The 25,015-nt window shown below is 47.9% G+C and overlaps 1 protein-coding gene across 13 annotated transcripts in view; it reads right to left on the bottom strand.

Annotated features, from left to right (window-relative positions):
* The window catches only part of CCDC57 (coiled-coil domain containing 57), a 109,892-nt gene extending 84,877 nt beyond the window's left edge, over positions 1–25,015 (bottom strand). For 11 of the 13 annotated variants that reach the window (XR_014078861.1, XR_014078862.1, XR_014078863.1 and 8 more), the window contains exons 1-3: positions 23,887–23,946; positions 10,972–11,386; positions 6,113–6,221 (exon numbers count right to left, since the gene is read on the bottom strand). Coding sequence is in view for 10 of the 13 variants with exons in the window: in XM_081576967.1 (XP_081433093.1) it covers positions 6,113–6,221; positions 10,972–11,386; positions 23,887–23,932 (570 nt within the window). In the remaining 3 variants the exon portion in view is untranslated. Of the gene's footprint in view, positions 1–6,112; positions 6,222–10,971; positions 11,387–23,886; positions 24,183–24,995 lie in introns of those variants that run through there. The other 2 variants (XM_081576962.1, XM_081576961.1) reach the window with 2 other exon arrangements.

Here is a 25,015-nt window from a genome sequence, read left to right as displayed (position 1 = left end):
CTGTCAAACTGCACACAATATGGTTGCGTGGACTGTAGGAAATGACAGCTTAATGAAGCTGAATCTTGGCAGAGCTGACTGAGGGTGGTATCTTCCTAAGGTTAGATCTACGCAGCAGGTACCTGGGCCCACACAGCTGCCTTCCTTCTCCCCATGAGTGATTCAATTTGTTTCAAGAAATTTGTGCTGAGCTTCTGCCTGAGGAAGGGCACTTCCCTGGCTGCTGGGCACTCTATCTGCATGTGAGTGGGGTTCGTGGCCCCAAATACAGACTTCCACCTGCACATGCACAGCCCTCAACATCCTGAGCCTAAGATCTCTGAGTCTGTAGGTCCACGGAGTGCGTCTCCCACAGGTCCCCTCCCCCTGCTGCCCCTACCCCCACCCCAGGGAAGGCGCAGGCTCATCCGAGTGCTGAGGCCCTTCTCCTGCTCCCGCCACTGCTATGGGTTCTCACTGTCCTTCATCCTTTACAGTCCTGTCTCCAGTGGTGTCAGGAGAGCAGACACGCATGGCTGATGTGGCCTTTGAATAGGAGGTCTGGATACAGATGCAGAAATCACACCGAGGGACAGAGTCAAACTGAAATGCATGTCCTAGAGTTAGTCTGACTCTAACCATCTCTCCTGCCCTAAAACCTCATGGTGACTTTACCTGACACTCGTCATTAGGGTGAGCACAGGTTAACACGGGGTGGACAGACAGGAGGCCCAGCCCATGTAGGAGCTGTGAGGACAGGCTGAGCCCGCCCAGCACAGCACGTGGAAGGCACAGTGCGTGAGAAGCACAGCACACTAGCAGGATTCCAGGTTTCTGACCAAGTAATGAGGGCCCTGCTTTTGAAGAGAGCTGGACAGACCCAGTTACCAGAAGGAAAGGGTCAAGGAAGGCTGAGCCCAGCCAGAGCATGCGGGCAAGAACGGGTGTGTCTCTGCCACCTCCCTGTGATAAATGCATGGCAGGCTCCCTCCCCTCCTCTGAAAGTTGAGGGTGGGGGCCTCAGAGACACTGCATGGTACAATTGAAAACATACATTTTTTTAATCCCTTGAGAAGCAAGATGAAGTATAAGGGGGTCACACAAGTAACGCTTATTGGGATCAGAATATGAAAATCATTGAGATTGACTGCTCAGTTCAGTTCAGTACCTCAGCTGTGCCCGACTTTTTGTGACCATATGGACTGCAGCATGCCAGGCTTCCCTGTCCATCACCAACTCCTGGAGCTTGCTAAAACATGTCCATCAAGTCGGTGATGCCATCCAACCATCTCATCCTCTGTTGTCCCCTTCTCCTCCCACCTTCAATCTTTCCCAGCATCAGGGTCTTTTCCAGTGAGTCAGTTCTTCACATCAGGTGGCCACAGTATTGGAGTTTCAGCTTCAGCATCAGTCCTTCCAATGAATACTCAGGACTGATTTCCTTTAGGATCTACTAGTTTGATCTCCTTGCTGTCCAAGGGACTCTCAAGAGTCTTCTCCAACAGCACAGTTCAAAAGCATCAATTCTTTGGCTCTCAGCTTTCTTCACAGTCCAACTCTCACATCCATACATGACTACTGGAAAAACCATAGCCTTGACTAGACGGTCCCATCACTTCATGGCAAATAGATGGGGAAACAATGGAAACAGTGATAGACTTCATTTTGGGGGGCTCCAAAATCACTGCAGACGGTGACTGCAGCCATGAAATTAAAAGACGTTTGCTCCTTGGAAGAAAAGTTATGACCAACCTAGACAGCTTATTAAAAAGCAGAGACATTACTTTGCCGACAAAGGTCCATCTAGTCAAAGCTATGGTTTTTCCGGTAGTCATGTGTGGATGTGAGAGTTGGACTGTGAAGAAAGCTGAGAGCCAAAGAATTGATGCTTTTGAACTGTGGTGTTGGAGAAGACTCTTGAGAGTCCCTTGGATTGCAAGGAGATCCAACCAGTCCATCCTAAAGGAGATCAGCCCTGGGTGTTCATTGGAAGGACTGATGTTGAAGCTGAAACTCCAATACTTTGGCCACCTCATGCGAAGAGTTGACGCATTGGAAAAGACCCTGATGCTGGGAAGGATTGGGGGCAGGAGGAGAAGGAGACGACAGAGGATGAGAGGATGAGATGACAGAGGCATCACCGACTCGATGGACATGGGTCTGGGTAAACTCTGGGAGCTGGTGATGGACAGGGAGGCCTGGTGTGCTGCGATTCATGGGGTCGCAAAGAGTCGGACATGACTGAGCGACTGAACTGAACTGAACTGACTGATGGGACCAGATGCCATGATCTTAGTTTTTTGAATACTGAGTTTTAAGCCAACTTTTTCACTCTCCCCTTTCACTTTCATCAAGAAGCTCTTCAGTTCTTCGCTTTCTGCCATAAGGGTGGTGTCATCTGCATATCTGAGGTTATTGATATTTCTCCCGACAATCTTGATTCCAGCTTGTGCTTCATCCAGCCCAACATTTCGCATGATGTACTCTGCATATAAGTTAAATAAGCAGGGTGACAATATACAGGCAGACATACTCCTTTCCTGATTTGGAACCGGTCTGTTGTTCCATGTTCATTTCTAACTGTTGCTTCTTGACCTGCATACAGATTTCTCAGGAGGTAGGTCAGGTGGTCTGGTATTCCCATCTCTTTCAGAATTTTCCACAGTTTGTTGTGATCCACACTTTGGTGTAGTCAATAAAGCAGTAGATGTTTTTCTGGAACTCTCTTGCTTTTTCAATGGTCCAACGGATGTTGGCAACTTTATCTCTTGTTCCTCTGTCTTCTCTAAATCCAGCTTGAACATCTGGAAGTTCACGGTTCACATCCTGTTGAAGCCTGGCTTGGAGAAGTTTGAGCATTACTTTGACTGCTAACACTACAAAATACTGAAGCCTTTGGTTTCTGCTCAAAGTTGTGCAGGCTGTGGCCGCCAGGGGGCAGGAAGCCCTCGCACAGGCAGAGCCTGGCTCAGACCAGTAGGTAAGCACTTAGGGTCCTTAGTGAGGAAACAAGAAACCCATTGCACTCCCCATCCCCACTTCATCCCAGAGGTACAAGGTTCAGGCCCGCCTTCTGACCACCTTCCTCTCTTGTTCCTGGGGGTCCCTCTCCTGCTAGTCCCCAAGCCACACCTCTGCCCTGTGACCATGTCCCCTAAACTTCCCTGTTCTTGAATTCAAGGTTCAGCCTGGACAGCTGGCTCCTCTGTCTACAGCCACCCTCTGGGGAAGCCCCAAGCTTCCTGTGACCGCCTCCCTCTGCCCCAACCTCCCTGCGTGTCTTCCTGGGAGCCCAGGAGTCACCTCCTTGTACACAGCCTGACCAAGAGCCCTCCCCATCCTTCCTGTGCAGTTCCCCCATCTCAATACGTGGCAAGTCGTCCCGCCAGGCACTCAGCCCCAAAGCAGGCGCGTCCTCGGTGCCTGCCTCTCATCCCAGCTGCTCTATCAGCATGGCCGCTGGCTCTGTCTTCTAGGTGTATCTAGAACCTGCCAGGTCCCCCACCTCTCGTCTAGGGCTGCGGCAGCCCTCTTGTGTCTCCCTGCCTCCCCAGCCCCACAGTCTGTCCTCAACCCCACAGCAGAGGATCTTTTAAAGACTTGACTTGGCTCACAAGCCCCCAAGAGTTTCTCACCTCACTTGGAGCACAGCCCCACCTCAGATTCCTTGAACTTGAACTCTGATGCTACCTGCAGACTTGGGCTCACAAGTCCTCTTCTCAGGGTGCCCTGATTTGCCTATTAAAGATCAGTTCCACCTCACGCTGCCTCCCTGTGTCACACAGGTGATGCCCCCAGGATGCTATAGCCAGAGACTGTACTTTTCAGGTGTTCACTGCATCCCCGACGGCCAGCTCACTCCCAGGGCAGGTGGGGCTAGTGCTCAGCCCTAACCCCAGGGCCCAGGAAGGTGCCTGGCGAAATCTCTTTGTTAAATGAATGAATAAATCAATAAATCAATAATCATTGTTTATCCTCTAGAGGCTTCTGATCCTGGGACTGCTAACCAATAACGAAAACACATGTCCACGGTCTACAACTTGCAGACATAATAAACATTAAACAGACTAACTCGGCTCCCGTCGTCTTACATTTCTTTTTTCATGGTAATTATCAACATTACCATTGAATCAATTCTACCTTTGACAAGTCAGTAATGAGGACAAAGATCTTCAGAAAAAGGAGACAGAAAACCAGCCCAAGGGAAGCCACAAAGCTGATGAGTGCATAATACCCTTCCTTCAGTCACAGGGTCGGGCACAGGCAGCAGAGCCCCAAGGCTGGCATGGGCCCTAGCTGGCCCTGAACCACACTAGGCAGCAAAGGCTGCCCAGGTTCCCAGCAGCAGTCCTGGACACAGCCTACAGTCAGAGAGGCCAGACATCAAGTTTCCTTCCTGCAAGAGACAGGGCTGGTATGAAAACGCACATCTGAAGGGGCCTTCCTTGTGGACAAGGGGGTTCAAAGCCTGAACAAGCCTGAGTCACAGTAAGGACTTCTTTGAGTGTGGACAAGCTGGGAAGTCACCCAGAGACCCAGATTAGTGACCACAACACCCACCAGGGCCACCACTGCCTCCACGTGCCACTGACTGCCCTGCTAACAGGGATGATTCCACCGCCACCCAGAGCCCTTCTGAAACTCCTTCTCTGGAAGAGACTCCAACAACACCTGAGGAAACCTCATGACCTAGATGAGTCACAGCTGGTCTCTTGATCGCCCAGCTCAGCCCCCAGTGACCTTGGATGTTTCCTAAAGTCAAACCCGCCCATAAGAGACAATGTTCTTTGGTCCCCAAGGACTCCAAAGGAAAGTCCTCTGCAGGAAATGTCAAAAGCTCTAAAGAATGTTTTGAGTGATGGCAGCATCGTGGACAGTGAAATTCGAGTTTCCAGAGGGGACAGGGCCTCCTCCTGCGCCAGTAGTGGTTAGTAGATATGGCCGGGCCTGAAAGCTCAGTCATAAGGACAATTGTGTCCATGGCTATCTTCCATCCCAACGGGCATAGCCCATCAGGATGCTGTCCTATCTCAGGGCACCGATGCCATGCTATGGGATGGAGGGCCTGGCACTCATGCCTCAGTCCACTAGCTGACCGGTCTGTCCTCCTTGAGAACTGCTGACCCCAGTGCCAAGAAAGGACAGGCCAGCACAGGCAGGCACAAAGTTCATATCCGCCCTGTGGCACATCCACTGGGAGACCAGGGGCCAAGGTCAGATCACTCCAGATCACTCAGTCACTATTACTCCAAGGAGGGCAGAAGTGGAGACACAGACAGGCTGACTTCCAGATCCAGCTCCTCTCCAATATTGCAGACACAGGTCTAAAAATAAGTCATGAGTCGCTAACCCACAGCAGGAGGACAGTGCCTAAGAGTTCACACGCTGGAAGTATCCTGGACTCAAATTACGACTCCTCCATTTACTGAGGGGGATCTTGGGCAGTTACTTAATGTCTCGACCTTGGTTCCCTATCTGCAAAATGCAGAACAAAATGGTATCTCAGTTGTGTTGAGCAGACAAATTCACACACACACACAAGGAGCTACATGAGGCGGTTTCCATAAACACCAGCTGCTGCTACAACAAGCTTGGTACATCCTGGAAGGAAAACAAGGGGACCCATGTCGCTGCACACACGCAGCCCTGCCAGACATGGACTTCAGCCCTAAGAGTGAAGGATGTCCTTCACCCAAACTCCAACATAGTGGAGTCCCTCAGATGTGTAGGCTGAGCTTCAGGGACACCGAGGAGAAATTTCGGAGACAGGTTTAAGTGTCTCCTGTCAGTTGACACAGCTATATTTAAACTTAGGGTCATTTAGTGCTTGTTGAAAGAAATACAATTATCACAATTTGAGTTCCCAGCTCTCTTCCACAGTAAATAACCCTAACTTCATAATACTTCTTTCTCAAGTAAATAAAGGACGAAATGTTTATTCATTTCCAAGGAAAAGAGAACTCTGGGGGAGTTACCGAAAAGAGAACTCTGGGGGAGTTACCACAGAGAAGATTTAGATAACCTGTCACATTTCCCCACAGATCACCACAAAGTGCAAACCCGTGATCGTAGGCTGATACTATACGACCAACGAAACAACGGCCCTGAAGAAGCAGCAGATCCGCCACCCTACCTGCCGCTGCAGGCCAAGTTCGCCATCCAGCTCCTTGAGCCTCCTCTCCAGCTTCCACTTCAGGTTCCCATACTGCTCCCGCTGCTGATCCAGCTCATTGTTCCTGTCACTATGTAAAAAAAAAAAATAAGCTCAGCGTTAAGAAAAGGCACACTGAATAGTCTCCAAACTACACATTTGCAGGGTCTCCTTTGCAAGTGTGAGGTGACAGGTAATGCTTCTTCTTTGCAAGAGTGGCTTTGGCAGGACCCAGGGGACCCGCATGCTATACCCGGACAGGTGACTATCTCCAGAAGAGAACATGACATGGGATCCAGGCTCTCAGGACAATCCCACAAGTGCCCAGGATACAATCAAAAGTCACCGGTCATACCAGGACTTCCCTGGCAGTCCAGCGATTAGGACTCTCTGCTTCCACTGTAGGGGGCACAGGTTTTTATTCCTTGTTTGGGGAATAAAGATCCCACATGCCAAGCAGTGTGGCCAAAAAAGAAAAAAGAAACACAAAGGTCACTGGTCATACCAACAACCAGGAACTCTCCACTTGAATGAGAACGCACAATCCATAGATGCTAACACCAAGATAACACAGATGCTGTTATGATCTAACAAGGATTTTAGAGCAGCCATCATAAAAATCCTCTGACAAGCAATTTCACACAGCCTTGGGACAAATGGAAAACAGAAACTCTCAGAAAAGAAAAAGAAAATATAACAAAGAATCAAATGGAAACTTGAGAACTAAGAAGTACAGTAACCAAAACAAAGGACACTCTAGTTGGGCTCAAAGGCAGAATGAACATGTTACAGAAAAGAAGCAGAGAATGACAAAAGTTACCTAACCTGATAACATAAAGAAATATGCTGAAAAAAATAAGCAGAGCCTCAGAGACCTGTGGGATAACAAAAGATGTAGCATTCACATTGTCATCACTGCAGTCCCAGGAAGGAAGGAAAAAGAGGGTGGGGCCAACAATGTACTTCAAAGAAATAATGGTTGAAAATGTCCCAAATTTGGTAAAAACGAATGAGCGTAAGTCCTGGGGAGACACTTCACAAAACAATATAAAGCACATCAAGGCTGCAGCAGAGCATGCAGCTGAGGCCTGTCCTTTCTCATCGTGAGCGGAGGCCACAGGCCTGACAACAGCTTCAGGGTCTCAGTCAACCTGCCTCAAGTCAGCTCACTTAGTTTTGGATTTAATATATATTTCACATCATTAAAATAATAAGTCCCTTACATACGGACCTTCTAAGTGGCGAAACTTCCAAGATGTGAACGTGTGTTTGCAAGTCCAATCACATAAGCTAGTTCACGTGTCTGGTGTACACTGTCATGTGGGTGCATCCTCGACACGTGGTTGTGCTTTTGGGTACTTTACAGTACTGTGCAGAGTACAGTAGTACAGTATCTTTATTTCAACCCCGGGATGTCCAGAAGCAAGCATAAAAGCAGCGGTGATGATGTGGCTGGTACTGTACTGTAAGATTAAAAATGTTTTCTGGGACTTCCCTGATGATCCAGTGGTTAAGAATCTGTCTTGCAATGCAGGATTCATGGGTTCAATCCCTGGTAAGGGAACTAAGATCCCACATGCTTCGAAGCATGTGTGCCCGTGTGTCACACCTATTGAGCCTATGCTCTAGGCCTGATAGCTGCAACTATATTGCAGATCTCATGCTCTTCAACAAGAGAAGCTACCAGAATGAGAAGCCTGAGCACCGCAACTAGAGAACAGCCCCCACTCACCACAACTAGAGAAAAGCCCTCGCAGAAAAGAAGACCCATCTCAGACAAAATTAAATAAATAAATATTTTTAAAAAAGAGATTGTGGCAATTTATGTCAAAGTGTTCTGCCTATGTTTCCTGTAAGTGTTTTATAGTGTCTGGCCTTACATTTAGGTCTTTAATCCATTTTCAGTTTATTTTTGTGTATGGTATTAGGGAGTATTTTAATTTCATTCTTTTACATGTAGCTGTCCAGTTTTCCCAGCACTGCTTATTGAAGGGGCTATCTTTTCTCCATTGTATATGGACCAACAAACACATGAAAAGATGCTCAAAATCACTGATTATCAGAAAAATGCATATGAAAACTACAATGAGGTATCACCTCACACTGGTCAGAATGGCCACCATCAAAAATCTTGACTCCTTTGTCAGAGGTTAGGTGACCATAGGTGCATGGGTTTATCTCTGGCCTTTTGATCCTACTCCACACATCTATATTTCTGTTTTCGTGCTAGTACCATAGGTTCTTGATTATTGTAGCTTTGTAGTACAGTCTGAAGTCAGCCAGCCTGATTCTTTCAGCTCTATTTCTCTTTCTCAAGAGTGCTTTGGCTATCCAGGCCTTTTATGGTTCTATACAAATTGTCATTTTTGTTGTTTTTGTTGCTAATCTAGTTCTGTGAAAAATACCATTGGTAATTTTACAGGGATTGCATTGAATCTGTAGATAGCTTTGGGTGGTATAGTCATTTTCATAATATTGACTCTTCCAATCCAAGAACATTGTATATCTCTCCATCTGCTTGTGTCATCTTTGAATTCTTTAATCAGTATCTTATAGCTTAGTACATATAGGTCTTTTACCTCCTTAGGTAGGTCTATTCCGAGATATTTTCTTCTTTTTGTTGCAACAGAAAATGGGATTATTTCCTTGATTTCTCTTTCTGATCTTTTGCTGTTAGTGTATAGGAATGAAAAAGATTACAGAGTATTAATTTTGTATTCTGCAACTTTATTAAATTCATTGATTAGCTATTAGTAGTTTCCTGGTGGCCTCTTTAGGATTTTCTACGTAGAGTATCGGGCTTCCCTTGTAGCTCAGTTGGTAAAGAATCTGCCTGCAGTGCAGGAGACCCGAGTTCAATTCCTAGGTCGGGAAGATCCCCTGGGGAAGGAAATGGCAATCTACTCCAGTATTCTTGCCTGGAAAATCCCATGGACAGAGGAGCCTGGCAGGCTACAGGCCACGGGCTCACAAGAGTCGGACACAACTTAGCGACTAAACTACCACTACTACTACTACTATGTCGAGTATCATGTCATCTGTAGACAATGACAGTTTTATTTCTTCTTTTCCAACTTGGATTCCTTTTATTTCTTTTTCTTCTCTGATTGCCATGGCTAGGACTTTCAAAACTATTTTGAATAATAGTGGCAAGAGAAACCATAAACAAGATGAAAAGACAACCCTCAGAATAAGAGACAATATTTGCAAACAAAGCAACTGACAAAATATTAATCTCCAAAATATACAAATAGTTCATGTAGCTCAAAAAAAAAATGGCGGAAGACTTAAATAGACATTTCTCCACAGAAGACACACAAGTGACCAACAAACACATGAAGAAAAGATGTTCAAAAATCACTAATTATTACAAGAACGCAAATCAAAACTACGATGAGGTATCATCTCACACTGGTCAGAAGGCCATCATCAAAAACCCATGACAATAAATGCTGGAGAGGGTATGAAGAGAAGGGAACCCTCCCACACTGTTGGTGGAAATGTAAATTAATATAGCCACTATGGAGAACAGTATGGAGATTCCTTAAGAAACTAAAAATAGAACTACCATATGACCCAGCAATCTCACTACTGGGCGTATAACCAGAGAAAAACACAATTCAAAAAGACACATGGACCCTAATGTTCATTGTAATACTATTTACAATAGTCGGGACACAGAAGCAACCTAGATGACCACCAACAGAGGAAGAGGCAGGGACTTCGCTGGTGGTCCAGTGATGAAGACTCTACGTCTCCAATGCAGGGGGTGCAGGTTCAATCCCTGATTAGGGAACTAAAACTCCACAATGCTGCATGGTGCAGCTAAAAAGTAAAAATTTTTAAAAATGACAAAAACACAACCAAGCAAAAAAATGCCAGAGAAATAGATAAAGAAGTGGTACGTATATACAGTGTAATATTACTCAGCCATAAAAATGAACGACGTTGGGTCATTTGTAGAGACATGGATGGACCTAGAGACTGTAACACAGAGTGAAATAACTCAGAAACAGAAAAGCAAATAACACATATTAACATTATATGTGGAATCTAGAAAAATGGTAAAAATGATTTTATTTGCAAAGCTGAAATAGAGACACAGACGTAGAAAACAAACATATGAATACCAATGGGGAAAGCAGAGGAAGCAGGGTGAATTGGGAGATTGGGATTGACCGTATATACACTATTGATAGAATGGATAAGATATCTAGTGAGAGCCTACTGTAGAGCACAGGGAACCCTACTCAGAGCTCTGTGGTAACCTAAATGGGAAGGAAATTAAAAAATATGTATATATATATATATATACCCACATATATTCACTTTGCTGTACAGTAGAAACAAACACAATACTGTAAAGCAACTATATGTTTTATTTTTTGTTTGTTTTTTATGTATTATTTGTGTGAAAAGTACTATACACCAATTACAGTACAGTATTACTACTACTACGCCCACCTCAGATCCCTACCTAAGTGCCTGCTGCCACCAAGGCAGGAGGATGCTCTGATTAGTTACCAGCTGTACCTAGACTAAGTTTGTTGGACTTACAAACAAGCCCTCAGAACAGAATACCATTCATATGTAGAGGACTTACTGTAATTATAAGCTCAAATATGTTTTATTACAATAATTCAGATTTGTAACTCACGGAAAAAATTTCAAATAGTTAAACCAATCTCCACTAATTTCAGCGGCACTGGGACCCAGAGAAAAACGTCCAGGTATGGCCTTGCCTGCCTTCCTGTGACAAACACTGAGCAGGTGGGAGCCGGGCAGCCCTGTGGGGAAGGAGGCCCATGGAGGGCAGGGGCGTGGGGTCCGCTGGCCCTCACCTGTGGACCCGCTCCAGCTCCAGGCGGTGTTCCTGCAGCCTCTGCTGGTACTGCTGCTGCATGCCCTCCAGCCGCTGGGCCTCGCTGGCCAACGCCTGCTTCAGCTTGGCCACCTCGATCTTGAGCTCGCTCACCTCCGCCTGCCTGGCCTCCTCCAGCCCTTGGGCCTGGGCGAACACGGCGTCATAGCGCTCCAGCTCCCGGTCCCGCTCCTCCAGCACCTGCAGGTTGTAGATGAAGTCCTCCCGCAGGTGCCGCAGCTTCCCCTGAGCCTCCTCCAGTCGGCGCTGCGTGTCCTGCAGGGCCGCCTCCTGCATCTGGGTGCGCTGAGCCTGCAGCGCTCGCCACTCCTCCTCCTTGAGAGCCAGCAGGGCATTCAGGTCCTGCTCCGAGGGTGGGGGCAGCATGTCAGCAACTGCAGCAAAGAGAAGGAGGGCATTGGGTTCACTGCTAGGAAACCTGTGCCCACCTCAGATCCCCACCTAAGCGCCTGCTGCCACCAAGGCAGGAGGATGCTCTGACTAGTTACCAGCTATCTGGTCACACCCTGAATTCTGGAGAGCCAAAGGCAGCTCCCCTAGGGTCCAGGAGGGCAAGGGCACACAGGCCCAGACTCCAAAGACTCTTTCTACTCTCTGCTCACCCTGCAGCAGAGGGAATACACAGGAAATGCAGGATCACAGAGGGAAGAGAAGAAGGAAAGACAGGGAGTGTTGCTTGCTCACTTACAAGAGCTAGGTTCTTTAAAATAGTTTCATGAAGTGCTCTCGCTATTTTGCAAATAAAAACCTGAGGCTGCTCTGGCCGGCCCCACGTGGCTCCGGAGAGCCAGTGCCCCTTCCCACCCCCATGCTCTACTCCTGGAGCTGGAATGAAGCTCTGGAGATCCACCATCCAGGAGCATGCTCCTCGGCTCTTGGGTCCAGTCCATTGTGCACAGACATGTTTTTAAAAACACAATAAAGTGCTAGAAAAAAATGGAAAAAAACCCCATAATACACCACTCCAATTTTTTAATTGTTAGATTCAACAGCATAAAACCACTTTGTCAAATTTCCAACAAGTGTCCGGAGATCTCTTTCTTCCTATGTCCACTGAGGATGCCCACACATGGGGCAGGGCTGCCAAGAGTTGCTCCCCACCCGGGCACCTCCACGACTGTCCTGGTCCCATCACCGGCAGAGATGGGGTGGATTCTCATGTGCAAAACCGCTTGTGGAGGCGTGGAGTGGGGATGGAGTGGGAGTGTTATCTCCATGGTTGACTTATGCAGTGAGTCTGAGGCCATGGGTCAGGCCCCACCAGCTACACAGCAGGCCCAGAGAGATGCAAGCTGGCCCAGGTGCCACGAACATCTTCTGGGACAGAAGATAGAATGTGAGCCCTGGCTCTGAGAGGGCTTTTCCAGGAAGGCCAGGTGGGGTCTGAGACAGGCATCCAGCAGCAACTTTTGTGTATCATTGTCCTCAAAGCATCTGAAATGTCTGATTCATTTTAAGTGGGTCTTTTTTTAAGATGGAAAGACATACGGTCCCAGGCCATCTCAACCCACAGGGTCAATACACATTCACAGAATTCCTCCTGGATAGAGGGAAATTTCTAACAGGAACAGGATTTAAGGGGCTGGTGAAGACACCCTGCAGGTTGTGAAGATTCCATGTAGCCCCTCCCCTGAGGGGTACTAGCAGCATCAATACTGGTCTCCCCTGGTCAAAGTAAAGCAAATATCTACAGGCAAACTCAGAAACAAGAACAAGAGAACCTGAGGGTCTTTTTTTCTTTGTTTTTTTTAAGCATTACAATGACAGTAAACACTCTCTGAACCAGAAAGAACACTACTTTTTTTAGAAACATGGAGTTCATTTCACTCCTGAAATTACTAACAAAAACCAACAACAGTTCTACCATGAACCCTTACTTTCCAAAACTCAGTGGAGGTAAGAACTGGACAAATTTTTCATGTTGTACAAGGCTTTGATGGCATCAGGTTTACTGTGATGGAATGCTTTGAGGGACCTCAACTCAGACACCTGCAGAGTTGCTGCCACCAGCACTGTGGAAGCAGACAGGCCTGTGTCCTCAGACAGCCCAAGTCTTGCTTAGTTTATGAGTTGTGAACTCTTTGCCCTGTGAAAGGTGATCACTAATAGTACAACACATAAAACTCTAGAGGAAGACAACAAAAAACCCGAAAACAAATCTATACACACCCCACTAAAAAATTATCTATTGTAATCAAAATTATTACTATAACATCCTGGTAGCAATATGAAAAAAAAAGTAAAGGAGAAATTGTCAAAATGGTCTGGGTTTGTATTTAGACTCTCAAAATATTCCGTCAGGACTAAAGAAACAGTAAGGGTATGTTTTCTGGAAGATGTGTGCTGTGTGCTGGGCTACCCCAGCAGACAATGGGAAAATGAAAAAAGCTTTTTAGACATTTGTTTCTCTGAGCTGAGCACAACAGTGGTCAGAACACAGAAAAATAAAATAAGACAACACAACATGAAGCATATTAGGACTGGGCAATAAAGACCGGGTAATTATTAAGTACTAAGGGCAGCTTGTTAGAAGGCAAAGCACAAAGGAAGACAGGATCCATTATCGGATTTGCATCTTTCATATGGAAAAAGTAAGGCAATCTCCCGGTGAAGCCACTAGCATTTATTAGATCTAGACAAATTCCTTATGTAGTTCTTCCTATAAGGGCAACGAATTGTGCAGGGCAGGGCCTGGCAAGCTTTGTTCCTTTTCTGGCCAGTCAGTAAATATTTGGGACGTGTGGGTCACAGGGTCTCTATGGAAATGCCTTAACTCTGCATGAAAGGAGCTGAAGAAGACAGAAACTGGGTAGGCTGAGTCTGGCCCACGGTTAGGCTGGGTAGGCTGTGCTGACCCCCTGAACCTTACACAGGAGATGCTCTTATCAGCAACTGTGTGACAAACACTATCATTTCTTACGACTGGGCACGGCACCCCTAATCCTCAGGGGTCCGAGATGAGCTCCATCAGGACACAAACACCCATCCACAACTCTTGGCTGGTATCCACTGGGAGTGTGGGCCAGGCTCACAGAGGGGAAGAGACACACCCACTTCCAGCCCAGCCAGTCTCAGGGTGACTGCACCAGAGAGGAGGCACAGAGGGGAGTCCCTGCTCCACCCCACAGGGAGAGGGCACAGGCGCAGAGAAGCTGAGAGAGCAGGAGGAGATCGCAGGGCCCTGTGACGCTATGACAGAGTAACAGATGTAAACACTGGTCTTCATCCACCGTTCCTGGCATCAGGCTCCTAAAACCCTTATTTCCTACATGACAGGAGCTAAACAGGTATCTTTAGTTATACTGAGTTTTTGTTGCTAGTTCCTAAAAAAAACTCTGGCTGAAAGGATGTCTCCCATTATTCATAACAAACCTCTTTCACCACACCAGAGTCAGTTAAAGAAGTGAGTTTGGAAAGCCCTTGGATAACCAATGAATGAGGGTTGGTTGCCAGCGGAATTAACCACAGGATTAGAGGGTTGAAACTTGCAGCTCCACCTCCCAACTTTCAGGGAGCGGAGAGGAGCTGGAGGCTGAATCAATTACCAACGGCTAAGGGTTTAATCAGCCCGTACAATCTGGTCAGGATTGTCAAAATCCTGCCAGGTGGGCCTCCAACCCATAATCTGCACAGGACTGCCAAACAATCTAAGCACAAGTGCGTTTCTTTAAAGGAAGTTACTCAACCAAAAGACATCTTCCAAACCCAGATACTCAAAACCCAAAACCTGTCTTTTTGCTGCAAAACAAAAGTAAGCACCAAATCTCAGCAGCACCTTCCTGGGGAGACCAGGGGCCAGTCCCTGGAAAAAATAGACCAGGCAGCTGCTCAGACTCGTCCACAGTCTTTCAGGACCGGCAAGGGACCAACTAACCACAGGCAAAAAGTCCCTCTGGACTTAACCTCCGGAGAAGGAAATGGCAACCCACTCCAGTGTTCTTGCTTGGAGAATCCCAAGGATGGGGGAGCCTAGTGGGCAACCGTCCAAGGGGTCGCACAGTGTCAGACACGACTGAAGCGACTTAGCAGCAGCAGGAATTAACCTCCTGGCTGGCAACGAGGTTTGTTTTGCCCCCATACAACAGAACTCCCTTAGACAAAGAGGTTTCCGGTCTTTATTTGCAAGACAGTCAAGTGATGACAATGGATTTCAAATCCACCTCCCCAGAGGCAAGTGGCTTGGGGTATTTATGAGATCAGGAATAAAGAAGCAGGGGGGTCAGAGGTGTGGGGAGCATGAGGAAAGGTGATTGAAAAACGTGACTTCTCTGGTGGTCCAGTGGCTAAGACTCTGCACTCCCAATGCAGGGCGCCTGGGTTCAATCCCTGGTCAGAGAACTAGATTTTGCAAGCAATGACTAAGACTCAGTGCAGTCAAATAAGCAAATGTTAAAAAGAAGAAGATTGGTAATCGATCTTCACAGTTATCCTGATTATTCTTATCCACAGTATCCTAGTTAGACACTAGGATACAGGCCTCTGCATGTTTTCATAGTTTAAATTCATTAACTCATGTGGCTGCATCAGGTCTTAGTTGCAACATGCAGGGTATTTTACTGCAGGGTGTGGGGCTTCTCTTGAGTTGTGGTGGGCGGGTTCCAGAGTATGTGGGCTCAGTAGTTATAGGGACCAGGGTCCAGACCCTCAGGGAAGTTCCCCTCTGCACGTTTTGAGGGTGGGGTTTTTGACTCTCCGATGTCAAATGGTCACAAAGCGGACATTCCTACTTATCCTGTTGAAGGGTCAGTGATCCTATCCAGCCTTAACTGGCTCAGCTCAAACTAGATGCAGCTGACTCCAAGCCCCGGAAAACAACTCAGGCAAACATTGTTTAGGTTACGTGTTCCTGGCAGGATATCCAAGTCTTAAAACTACCTTGATCAGTGAAGGCAGGTGAATGGGCTTGACTAATTATTACACGTGGTTTCAAAAGCACCCATAAAAATCCCTGAACTACCAGATTTGGAGAGCTTCTAGGCTGGTGAAGGTGTGGAGACATGGAGGACAGTATGCTGGGAGAGAGGAGGTGGGAGCTCCCTGCCCCTCCTGCCCACCTTGTTCTGTACGTCTCTTCCACCTCGCCATTTCGAGTTGTGTCCACTTACAATAAACCGGTGATCTAGTAAGTGAACACTTCCCAGAGTTCTGTGAGCTGCTCTAGAACATTACTGAACCTGAGGAGAGGGGTCCTGCCCTGATTCAGAGCAGCCGGAAGAAGCACAGACCACCTGGACTTGCCACGGGCATCCCATGGGGCCGGCACTAATCCCCGGCAGTTAGTGTGGAAAACTGAGTAAAATGTAAGACATCCACTAGGTGTGTGCTGATAATGCTTGGCAGAAGCACCCCCTGACAAGTGGCATCAGGGAGGAAGCAGGCCTTCTGCCTGTGAGAGCAGGAAGGAGGAGGAAGCAAGTGTCCTGATAGCCCTATCCTAACCAGGGACAGTGTGGTGGCCTCCCCACAGGGCTCTGAAGCAGAGGAGAGCTCCGCCGGGGGCCGACCTTGGACAGAGCTCCAGCCTCCACGCCCACTCCTGCTAGGCAGTCTCACCCTACCCACAGGCGCCTGACGGAAACCCCTGGGCATGCCACCCTTGATTCTGTATGCCCCTGCCCCCACAGCCCTCAGCTTGTCAATGGCATCCCCCCTTCCATCCAGCTGCCCAAGCTAAACACCTGGAACTAGCCTGTATTTCCTGCTGTCTCTCATCCCCCAGGCCGCCCTTCAGCCACCAACATTTCTCACCTGGAGCCTCGCTTACTCCAGACCCTGAACTGGCTCCTCCACTACACACTCACCCTTTTATGGCCACCAAAGGAATGGGTTAAAAAAAAAAAAAAAAAGCCTTCCCTCCCCACCACACCCACAAGCTCTTCCTGTTCCTCAGCCCGCTTACGTCACCTGGGTCACCACCTTCAGGGCTGGGAGGTGCCTAATGGTCCTTGTCAGTCAGCTGCCCTTCTGCCTGGAAACCAGCATGTAGGCTCCTTCCTGTCACTGAGACCAACTCGTGTGTCACTCCAGGAAATCCTCCTGAATCTTCAACCAAAACTGGTACAAGAACGTAGCCCTATTCACATTCAAATTCTCTGCTTGGCACTTATCAGGAGCCGGTGGTTTACATGCTTATGTGTCATTCTTTCCTACACGTTCCACTTGGTATCCCATACTTGGAACTCCAGCGCACAGGAGGCGCTCAAAAGTATGTACTAAACAACTAAATGGAAAAAAACTATCCCAGGACAATCAGAAACGTGGGGCTCTGGGGCTAGAGCAGAGGAACTGGGGGAAGGCAGGGATCTCTGCTCCCCCAGGCCCTTCCAAACCCTTCTTCCTCCTCCTCCAAAGGCTCTGCCTCCTTCAAGTGCCCACAGCCCTGTGCCCTCCACCACAGAGGACAGCCTTGCATCCACTGAGGTGCCTGGCCCACCTCTGCCACCCCGTCCACGGTTTCCCTCACTCCAACAAACCCTAGTCCCCCATGCTCTGATCGCCAGCCCTCACCCTTCACTCTAGATTGATAATAACTTGAGCTTTACATATGTTACTGGAGGTATCAATGAACTACAGGAAAACCGACATTCACTTTAACAAGTTTTGAATTCAGTAAAAAACTGGAGTTACTGGCTTCAAATTCAGTCAGGTGCCAAGTATTTCCCCCATGCAGATAGCTGAGGGGATTCCCCAGGTATGTCCTGAGGTATGTCCTGAGGTATGTCCCAGGCACACTGTTCTGTTCCCCAATTCCTGGCACACTGAAGGAGAGAACAAACGCTTGCTTCCATTCCGTGTAGGCTGTATATCATTGTAGCCGGAGAAACATGATATTAAGTAATGTAAAATTCTCACAGACGTAGCAATCTTTCTTAAATCCATTCATTTATTCATTTAACAAGAATTTATTCAGCACTCACTACATGTCAGGTGCTGTTTCACCTGCTGGAGACATACGGGCCAGGTCCCCACCCCAACGAGTTGTCATCCTTGCTGGGACAAGACAGAGAAGTACGGGAACAAAGGGAGGAGGAGGTAACTTCCCACATCATTAGCGTGGCTGGAGGCCCCGCCCAGAGGAAGTGGCAGGAAATGGCTCTGCTTAGCCTTCAGGAGGAGAAGGCAATGGCACCCCACTCCAGTACTCTTGCCTGGAAAATCCCATGGATGGAGGAGCCTGGTAGGCTGCAGTTCATGGGGTCGCTAAGAGTTGGACACGACTGAGCAACTTCACTTTCACTTTTCACTTTCATGCACTGGAGAAGGAAATGGCAACCCACTCCAGTACTCTTGCCTGGAGAATCCCAGGGACAGCGGAGCCTGGTGGGCTGCCATCTATGGGGTCGCACAGAGTCGGACATGACTGAGGTGACTTAGCAGCAGCAGCAGCCTTCAGGAGGCTCACATCCTGCTCAGCTGTGGCCCCTGCCCCGGTGCTGGGTGCCCAGGACCACTTGGAAACCAGGGTTCCGGCAGGTCAGGCTAGCCACCAAGTTCAGGCAAAGTCCAGTGTGAGATAACAAGGCGACTCGGTAACCTCCACAATTTCAGGTTCACCCACACTAACTGGACGTCTAACAGCTGCCCCCCTCCCCAACCCCAAAATATGCACAAACCCGACTGCCTATGATTGGGCTGTGTGAGTGCGAGCTGGTGGGTGGCCTAGTGAGTCCTGGGGTCTGGCACAGAACTCACATGTCAACAGAAATCATGCATTCACAGGCCACCCACATACCTGTGCACAATCACAGGCAAAGAATCAGTTTTTAAGCAAATACACAACTTTAAATGATACCGATGCTACTGTGACCCTTGATGAAGTGCCCATGAGTCACCACTATGGTTCTTTATGGAGAGAGCAGGCCAAGCTCTGTGAGGTGAATGGGGCTCCCTCTTCTGAGGACTCCCATAGGCTTGGCTCTTAAATGCACCAATCGCACAGCCACCCATGGGAATTACGCTTCTAGTATAGAAATCTGATCATGTGATACTGTGCCCATGGCACATGGCCTTGTTGAAAAAAAAGTTCAACCTGTTTGGCACAGTATATGAAGACATCTAGGGGGCTTCTCTGGTGGCTCAGTGGTAAAGAATCTGCCTGCCAATGCAAGAGACACGGGTACAATCCCTGATCCGGGAAGATCCCCCATGCCTCAGAGCAACTAAGCAACTATTGAGTCTATGCTCTAGAGCCAGTAAGTTGCAACATGTAGGCTGAGCCCACATGCTGTAACTGATGAAGCCAGCATGTCCTAGAGCCCATCCTCCACAATAAGAGAAGCCACTGAAACGAGAAGCCCGCACACTGCAACTAGAGAGTAGCCCTGGCTCTCTGCAACCAGAGAAAAGCCCGCACAGCAGTGAAAACCCAGCACAGCCAAAAAAATAAACAAAATCATCTTTTAAAAAAAGACCTCTAGGATGGGGCCTGGCCCACCTTGCCCACCACAGCTCCCTCTGGACCTCCAGCTGATCCCCAGAAAGAAACCAGCTTCTACTGTTTACGCTCCACTGCACCACGACACGCCCAGCGCTCGTGCTCCTTTCCTTCCCACTCCAACACAGATAGCCTGCCCTGCTTCCGTTATAAATCCTAAAAGCCCCGAGGCTGAGATTAACGGCTTTTATTAAACACCAGATTCAAAATCTGGACCCAATCTGTCTGTCAGCCAGCAGGCATCCCCAGCAAGCACCCAGTTTCCGGGAGGGACCAAACAAAACTGGGGAAACTGGAAGGTGGTAGGTGGGAAGCCCACTGTCAACTCAGCTTGGCCCATAGCACTCACGGTCTTCGAAGAGAACCAGTGGGCTCAGCAGGACTATGCTGTCGTCTCATCACTCTGATGTTCTCATCTGTAAAATGCTGAGCTTTCTAAACTTCGTGTTTTTTTTTTTAAATCTAAAGAGGATTAATCTGTCAGTTCTAAAAGGCATTTGGAAACCCCTGGGTCTTAGGAAGATGGAAATTACTCCTCATGAAAGCCTTGGTTTCCCAAACATGGAAAATTTGCAGGCTGCAAACAGGCACAAGCAGCAGAAGCCCCATCTGGAAGAACACCTCAGTCCTGAGTCAGTTGGAATGCACTCCTGGTGTGAAGACACTGCCACAGACTACACAGTAGATAGTAGATAGTGTGGAAGAGCTTGGGCACTCACTCACTCTCTTACCCAAAACCCAGCAGTGGTCTGCAGCGGTTGACACTGACCGTGCAGGACCACCCTCGTCAGATCAAAGGGACCAGCGAGAAAAAGGCTCAGAAGTCAGCGTGTCCAGGCAATGAGAGACCCGGAGGTGTCTCTTCACAGGTAACAACAGGGAAAGGGCTGTGAGGAGGACCCATGGCCAAGCATCTCCTGATGGCCAATATCATACTTAAAAGAGTTTGGGGCAAAGGATGAGTCCTAAGGAATTATGAAAAGGAGCTCCATGGAAGAGAAAGAGCTTTCCAAGTCAAGTGGGTTCTGAAGAGGGGCCTGCCCTGCCCTGCTCTGCCCTGGCAGGGCCCCACCTCTCTGGCATGCTGCCTGCTGGGATTGCGAGCCAGATGTACAGGGCAGGAGCCTGGGAGAATGATTCTGTCCTTGCCAATTTCAGCCCTTGCCAACATGACCAAGTCACCACAGCAAAGCACGTCCAAGTCAGAGAGGAACTCACAGGCTACCCGACTGAAGATGTGACAATGGAACTAATCAAACTTTTGTTCATCTGATCAAGTACATCGACAAGTACTTAACCGAAAATACATTGCATGACCTCAATAAAACCTAAGCAGTTGCAAAATCTAAAAGTTACACAAAAGGCCGTTTGTAAAGGCTCAAAGTCAGATAATGTTGTCTTACTGGTGCTCTGTAAATATATTTAATAAGCTCAATCTATGAAACACGTTTGTGGGACTTGAAAGAAAGTCCAGAGGTGGCTCATCTCTGTATTCGGGACAGAGGACTCAAGGCTGGCACCCTCTGGAACCTCCAAGTGAACGAAGCTGAGTACAGGTGATCATTAAGGGGATTGAGAGGGTGAAAATTTCGGGCCTATGACGGCTGTCCTTCACTGACTGCCAAATAGTACCCACAACCATTTGTAAAACCTGAGGTGAGAGAAGAGCAGCAGATGGATCTTAATTCCATCACTGGAACTTGCTGGGGATAAGGGATACCACTAAAGTGAGGAGAATATAGCACTTTTTTTGGTCCAAATTTACAGCTGCCAAATTCCCATGCCTCCCCCATCCTGCCCAAAAAAGCAAATAAATGATCAAATAGCAGATAAGTTGAACAGTCTTGTAGTTAAGACTGATAATCTGCTCATACTTTTAGAACCACATAAATGTTTCACATACCAAGACTTAAAATCAATAAGGACTTGGGAATTCCCTGGTGGTCCAGTAGTTAGGACTCCGTACTTTCACCGAGGGCCCAGGTGCAATCCTTGGTTGGGGAACTAAGATCCCATAAACTGCACAGCATGGGGGGTGGAGGTGGGAGGTGGAATCAATAATGACTCAAAGTGAAATATAATCAGAGACAAATGAACCTAACTTTATTACAAATTAATACCATAAATACACTAAGGCAACTTTGTAAAATAGATTTTGACTATATATTTAAAGAAAAAATAAAAAACAATCACATGCAAAGATCATACTCTACTTAAGTAGGTTTGTTTTTCACAGAAATATGGCTTGGCAATATTGAAACTATAGGTAGTCTAGGTATGTCTAGGTAAACATACTGAGGACAATAGGGCTTCTCCTGTGGCTCAGCAGTCAAGAATCCACCTGCCAGTGCAGGAGATGTAGGTTCGACCCCTGGGTCAAGAAGATCCCCTGAAGGAAATGGCAACCCACTCTAGTATTCTTGCCTGGAGAATTCCATGGACAGAGCAGCCTGGTGGGCTATAGTCCCTGGGGTCGCAAAGAGTCAGACATGACTCGGGGACAGAGACCAGACCAGACTGAGACAACTGGAGCCAGAGTTAGAGGGCAAAAAGGAATGTATTAATAGAAAGAATCCTGTGGTGACACATTGAAATTGGAGGTATCAATATAAGCTCAGTTTTTAATATATATACAGATGTACGGATATAGGAATAGATACAGATGTATAGGGTGTACAGAAATTCATGCTTCCTAGTGCTGCCCATTGAGAAAGCCAAAAAGTAATAACCCTCCAGTAGCGATGAGCATACCTCTCCAAGATCTTGGTTTCTAAAAAAAAATCTTCTAAATTAAAAGGAACCAACACTCCTTAGAGAAATTTCTGATTCCAGGTTAGGTCAAGGAAAGCACAAGATTGAGTCCAGAATATTCTATGGTACCAGAAAATAAGGAAGTGCTCAAAATGTTGGGGATAGGCTAAAAAGGACACAGAAGCCAACCTGAATGGGCCAAATCTGGACAACAGAGCAACAAAATAAATGACAGTAATGGATTTGTGTGTGTGCATGCTCAGTCATGTCTGATTCTTTGCAACCCCTTGGACTGTAGCCGGCCAGGGTCCTCTGTCCATGGAATTTTCCAGGCAAGAATACTGGAGTGGGTTGCTATATCCTGCTCCAGGGGATCTTCCTGACCCAGGGAGTGAATCCCCATCTCTCGTGTCTCATGCATTGGCAGGCAGATTCTTTACCACCAAGTCACCTTGGAAGCCCTTAGTAATGGGCTATAACCTATGAAATAGAATTAAAATGTCTATGCCAAGATAAACAACTGAATAAATTAAAATATGGAAGGTTCTTCCTTACAGTAGAATTCCAACTTAAAAAGTAAAAATAATGGAATGGAAAAATCACTCTGTGGCAAAAGCAACACAATTGTTTCAGAAAATGCTCACTTCTGGAGGCTAAAATTAGTGATTGGCAGTAAACAATATATTTACACACTTTCAAAGTAACTAACTCCCCACGGGAAAAATGGTAACTCAATGATGGAGACACCTTGTAGATATCTCCTAACACAAACGACCAAAGTTAGTATCAGCAGTAATGGGACAAATCGACATTATAAGACTCCTGATAAGATGCAGAGAAAAACACAATTTCACAGGTAAGATTTTTCTTACCAAAAATGCATAACTTAAAAGTAATCATAAGAGAACATCAGATAAACCCAAACTGAGGGGCATTCTACAAAATAACTGACTCATAAAAGTCAAGGAATGACTGAGGAAGCGCTCCAGATTAAAGAATAAGAAAGAAAACACGGACGGTCCTGGATTGGATCTTGTAAAAGAGAAAAGCCATCCGTGGGATAATTGCTGAGTCTGAATAAATCCTGTACATTAAATCACGGTTTTGTATGAGTTAGTTTCCTCAGTTTGCTAAAAAGAACTATGGTAACACAAGAGATTAACATTTGGGGGCACCTCGGTAAAAGTACCGAGGCAATCTTAATACTCCTTTTGTAACTCCTTTGTAAATCTCAAATAATTTTTTTTTTTTTTTTTTTTAGTTACTCTGGACCAGTCTGCCTGGGTCTGCGGAACCGGTAAACTCTCCCATCTCTGCAGCGCCCATCTCTTCAGGTTCCTGAGGGGTCGAATAACAACGCCGAGCACTCAAAACAAAGCGTGGCGCCAGCGAACGCCCCAGCCTTCCTACCCCGCCTGCGACACGGGCGCTCTAGAGAAGAGCCTGGAAGGAAACAGCCCCGGCTCTGCGTACCGGGCTCTGCGGGCCCGGCACCGGTCTCGCGCCCACAGTCCTACAGGGTGTCCCCAAGGGAGCGCGCGGCGTCTGGCAGGACTTGGTCGTCTCGAGTTTTTCCAAGAAAAGCGACGACGCCCGCGAAAAGCGACCCAAAGGGCCACACCTTCCCGCGTCGCGGGCCCCAGAGGTCCCTCGGCGCCCCGCCGCGTCGCCCCCACGCCCGCGCCTCACCCGGAACGCTGGCCCCGAGCCGCCTCTTGTCCCTCCGCGTTGCCATGGTAACCTGAGTCTGTCGGCCGCCGTCTGGGTGCTCTTGGTACAGCGCTCGGGTTCTGCCGGTCGGAAATGTGATCCCTGATCTCTGGTTCCGGATTCTTCGCGCCCCGCCCGCGCGTAGGTACACCAGAGAGAGAAGACTTCGGACTATCTGGGGATGGCAGGCGGCTGGGTTCCGCGATTCCTCCCCGTCTCGTAGCCCCGAAGCTGTTGGCGGCTCTGACGGGTCCGGGTGGGGCCTACACGGAGCTGTACCTGGGAGGGGAGGGGCCCAGGCTGCACGTGGGAGTGCAGCGAAGTAAACGTCCGAGACCACGAGAGCTGCGTCTTCACGCGTGCATCCTCCGGCAGTGAAACGCGCAGACACTGCGAGGGGGCTCCGGGAGAGGCGGGCAAGCAGTGACCTCTGCGTGCCCGGGGAGAGCGGGGCTCAGGGTGGCGGGATGGCCTTTCTGGCCAGCACCCTTGTTCTGGGCGCTGTTGCACCGTGTGCTTGACTTATGAGAATTCATGTTTGTGTGCACTCATAACCCGTGTGCTTTGGTGTTTGTGTGTCTAATTATGAGTTAAAAAACAAAACAAAACCACCTCACAGAGGCAACAAGCAAAGCATTATGCCAAGGCCCCCATCCCATACTTAGAGACCCTCTTCCCCAGCATCTGAAGGTCTACTGGAGCTGAAGAGGACCACTTGTCCGAACAAATGGAGACACTCACGTTCAGCCTGCCTGGCCTGTGGCACCGCGGAGCTCCAAGAAGTAATGGGCACAGAGGCAGTGGTGGCAGCAGAGAGGGGGACACAGTCTTTGGTCCAGCCTCTCCTCTCCATCTGTGTTTTCTCCACCCTGATGGCATTCTAGCCGCACAGGGCCAGTCCCCAAGCTGTTCCCGCCAGAAGTCTCAACACAGTTAATAGTAAGAAAGACTCTGCTTTAAGAGGCAGCTCTTAGAGGGAGGTCCAGGGGTTATTAAACATCAGGCAGATCAATAATTCAAGCCTCCTGGAAAATGGAAGATGTGATCCTATCAGTGCACAGAAACCACGTGAAAATAGCCCTGCTTACCTGCCTGGAGAAGCCATAGA

The sequence above is a fragment of the Giraffa tippelskirchi genome, chromosome 3 (genome assembly GCF_054371585.1).
Source record: "Giraffa tippelskirchi isolate mGirTip1 chromosome 3, T2T-mGirTip1v1.2.pri, whole genome shotgun sequence".
In the NCBI taxonomy this organism is placed as follows: Eukaryota; Metazoa; Chordata; class Mammalia; order Artiodactyla; family Giraffidae; genus Giraffa; species Giraffa tippelskirchi.
Note: the sequence above shows the minus strand (reverse complement) of the source record. Positions and strands in the feature narration are given on the sequence as shown.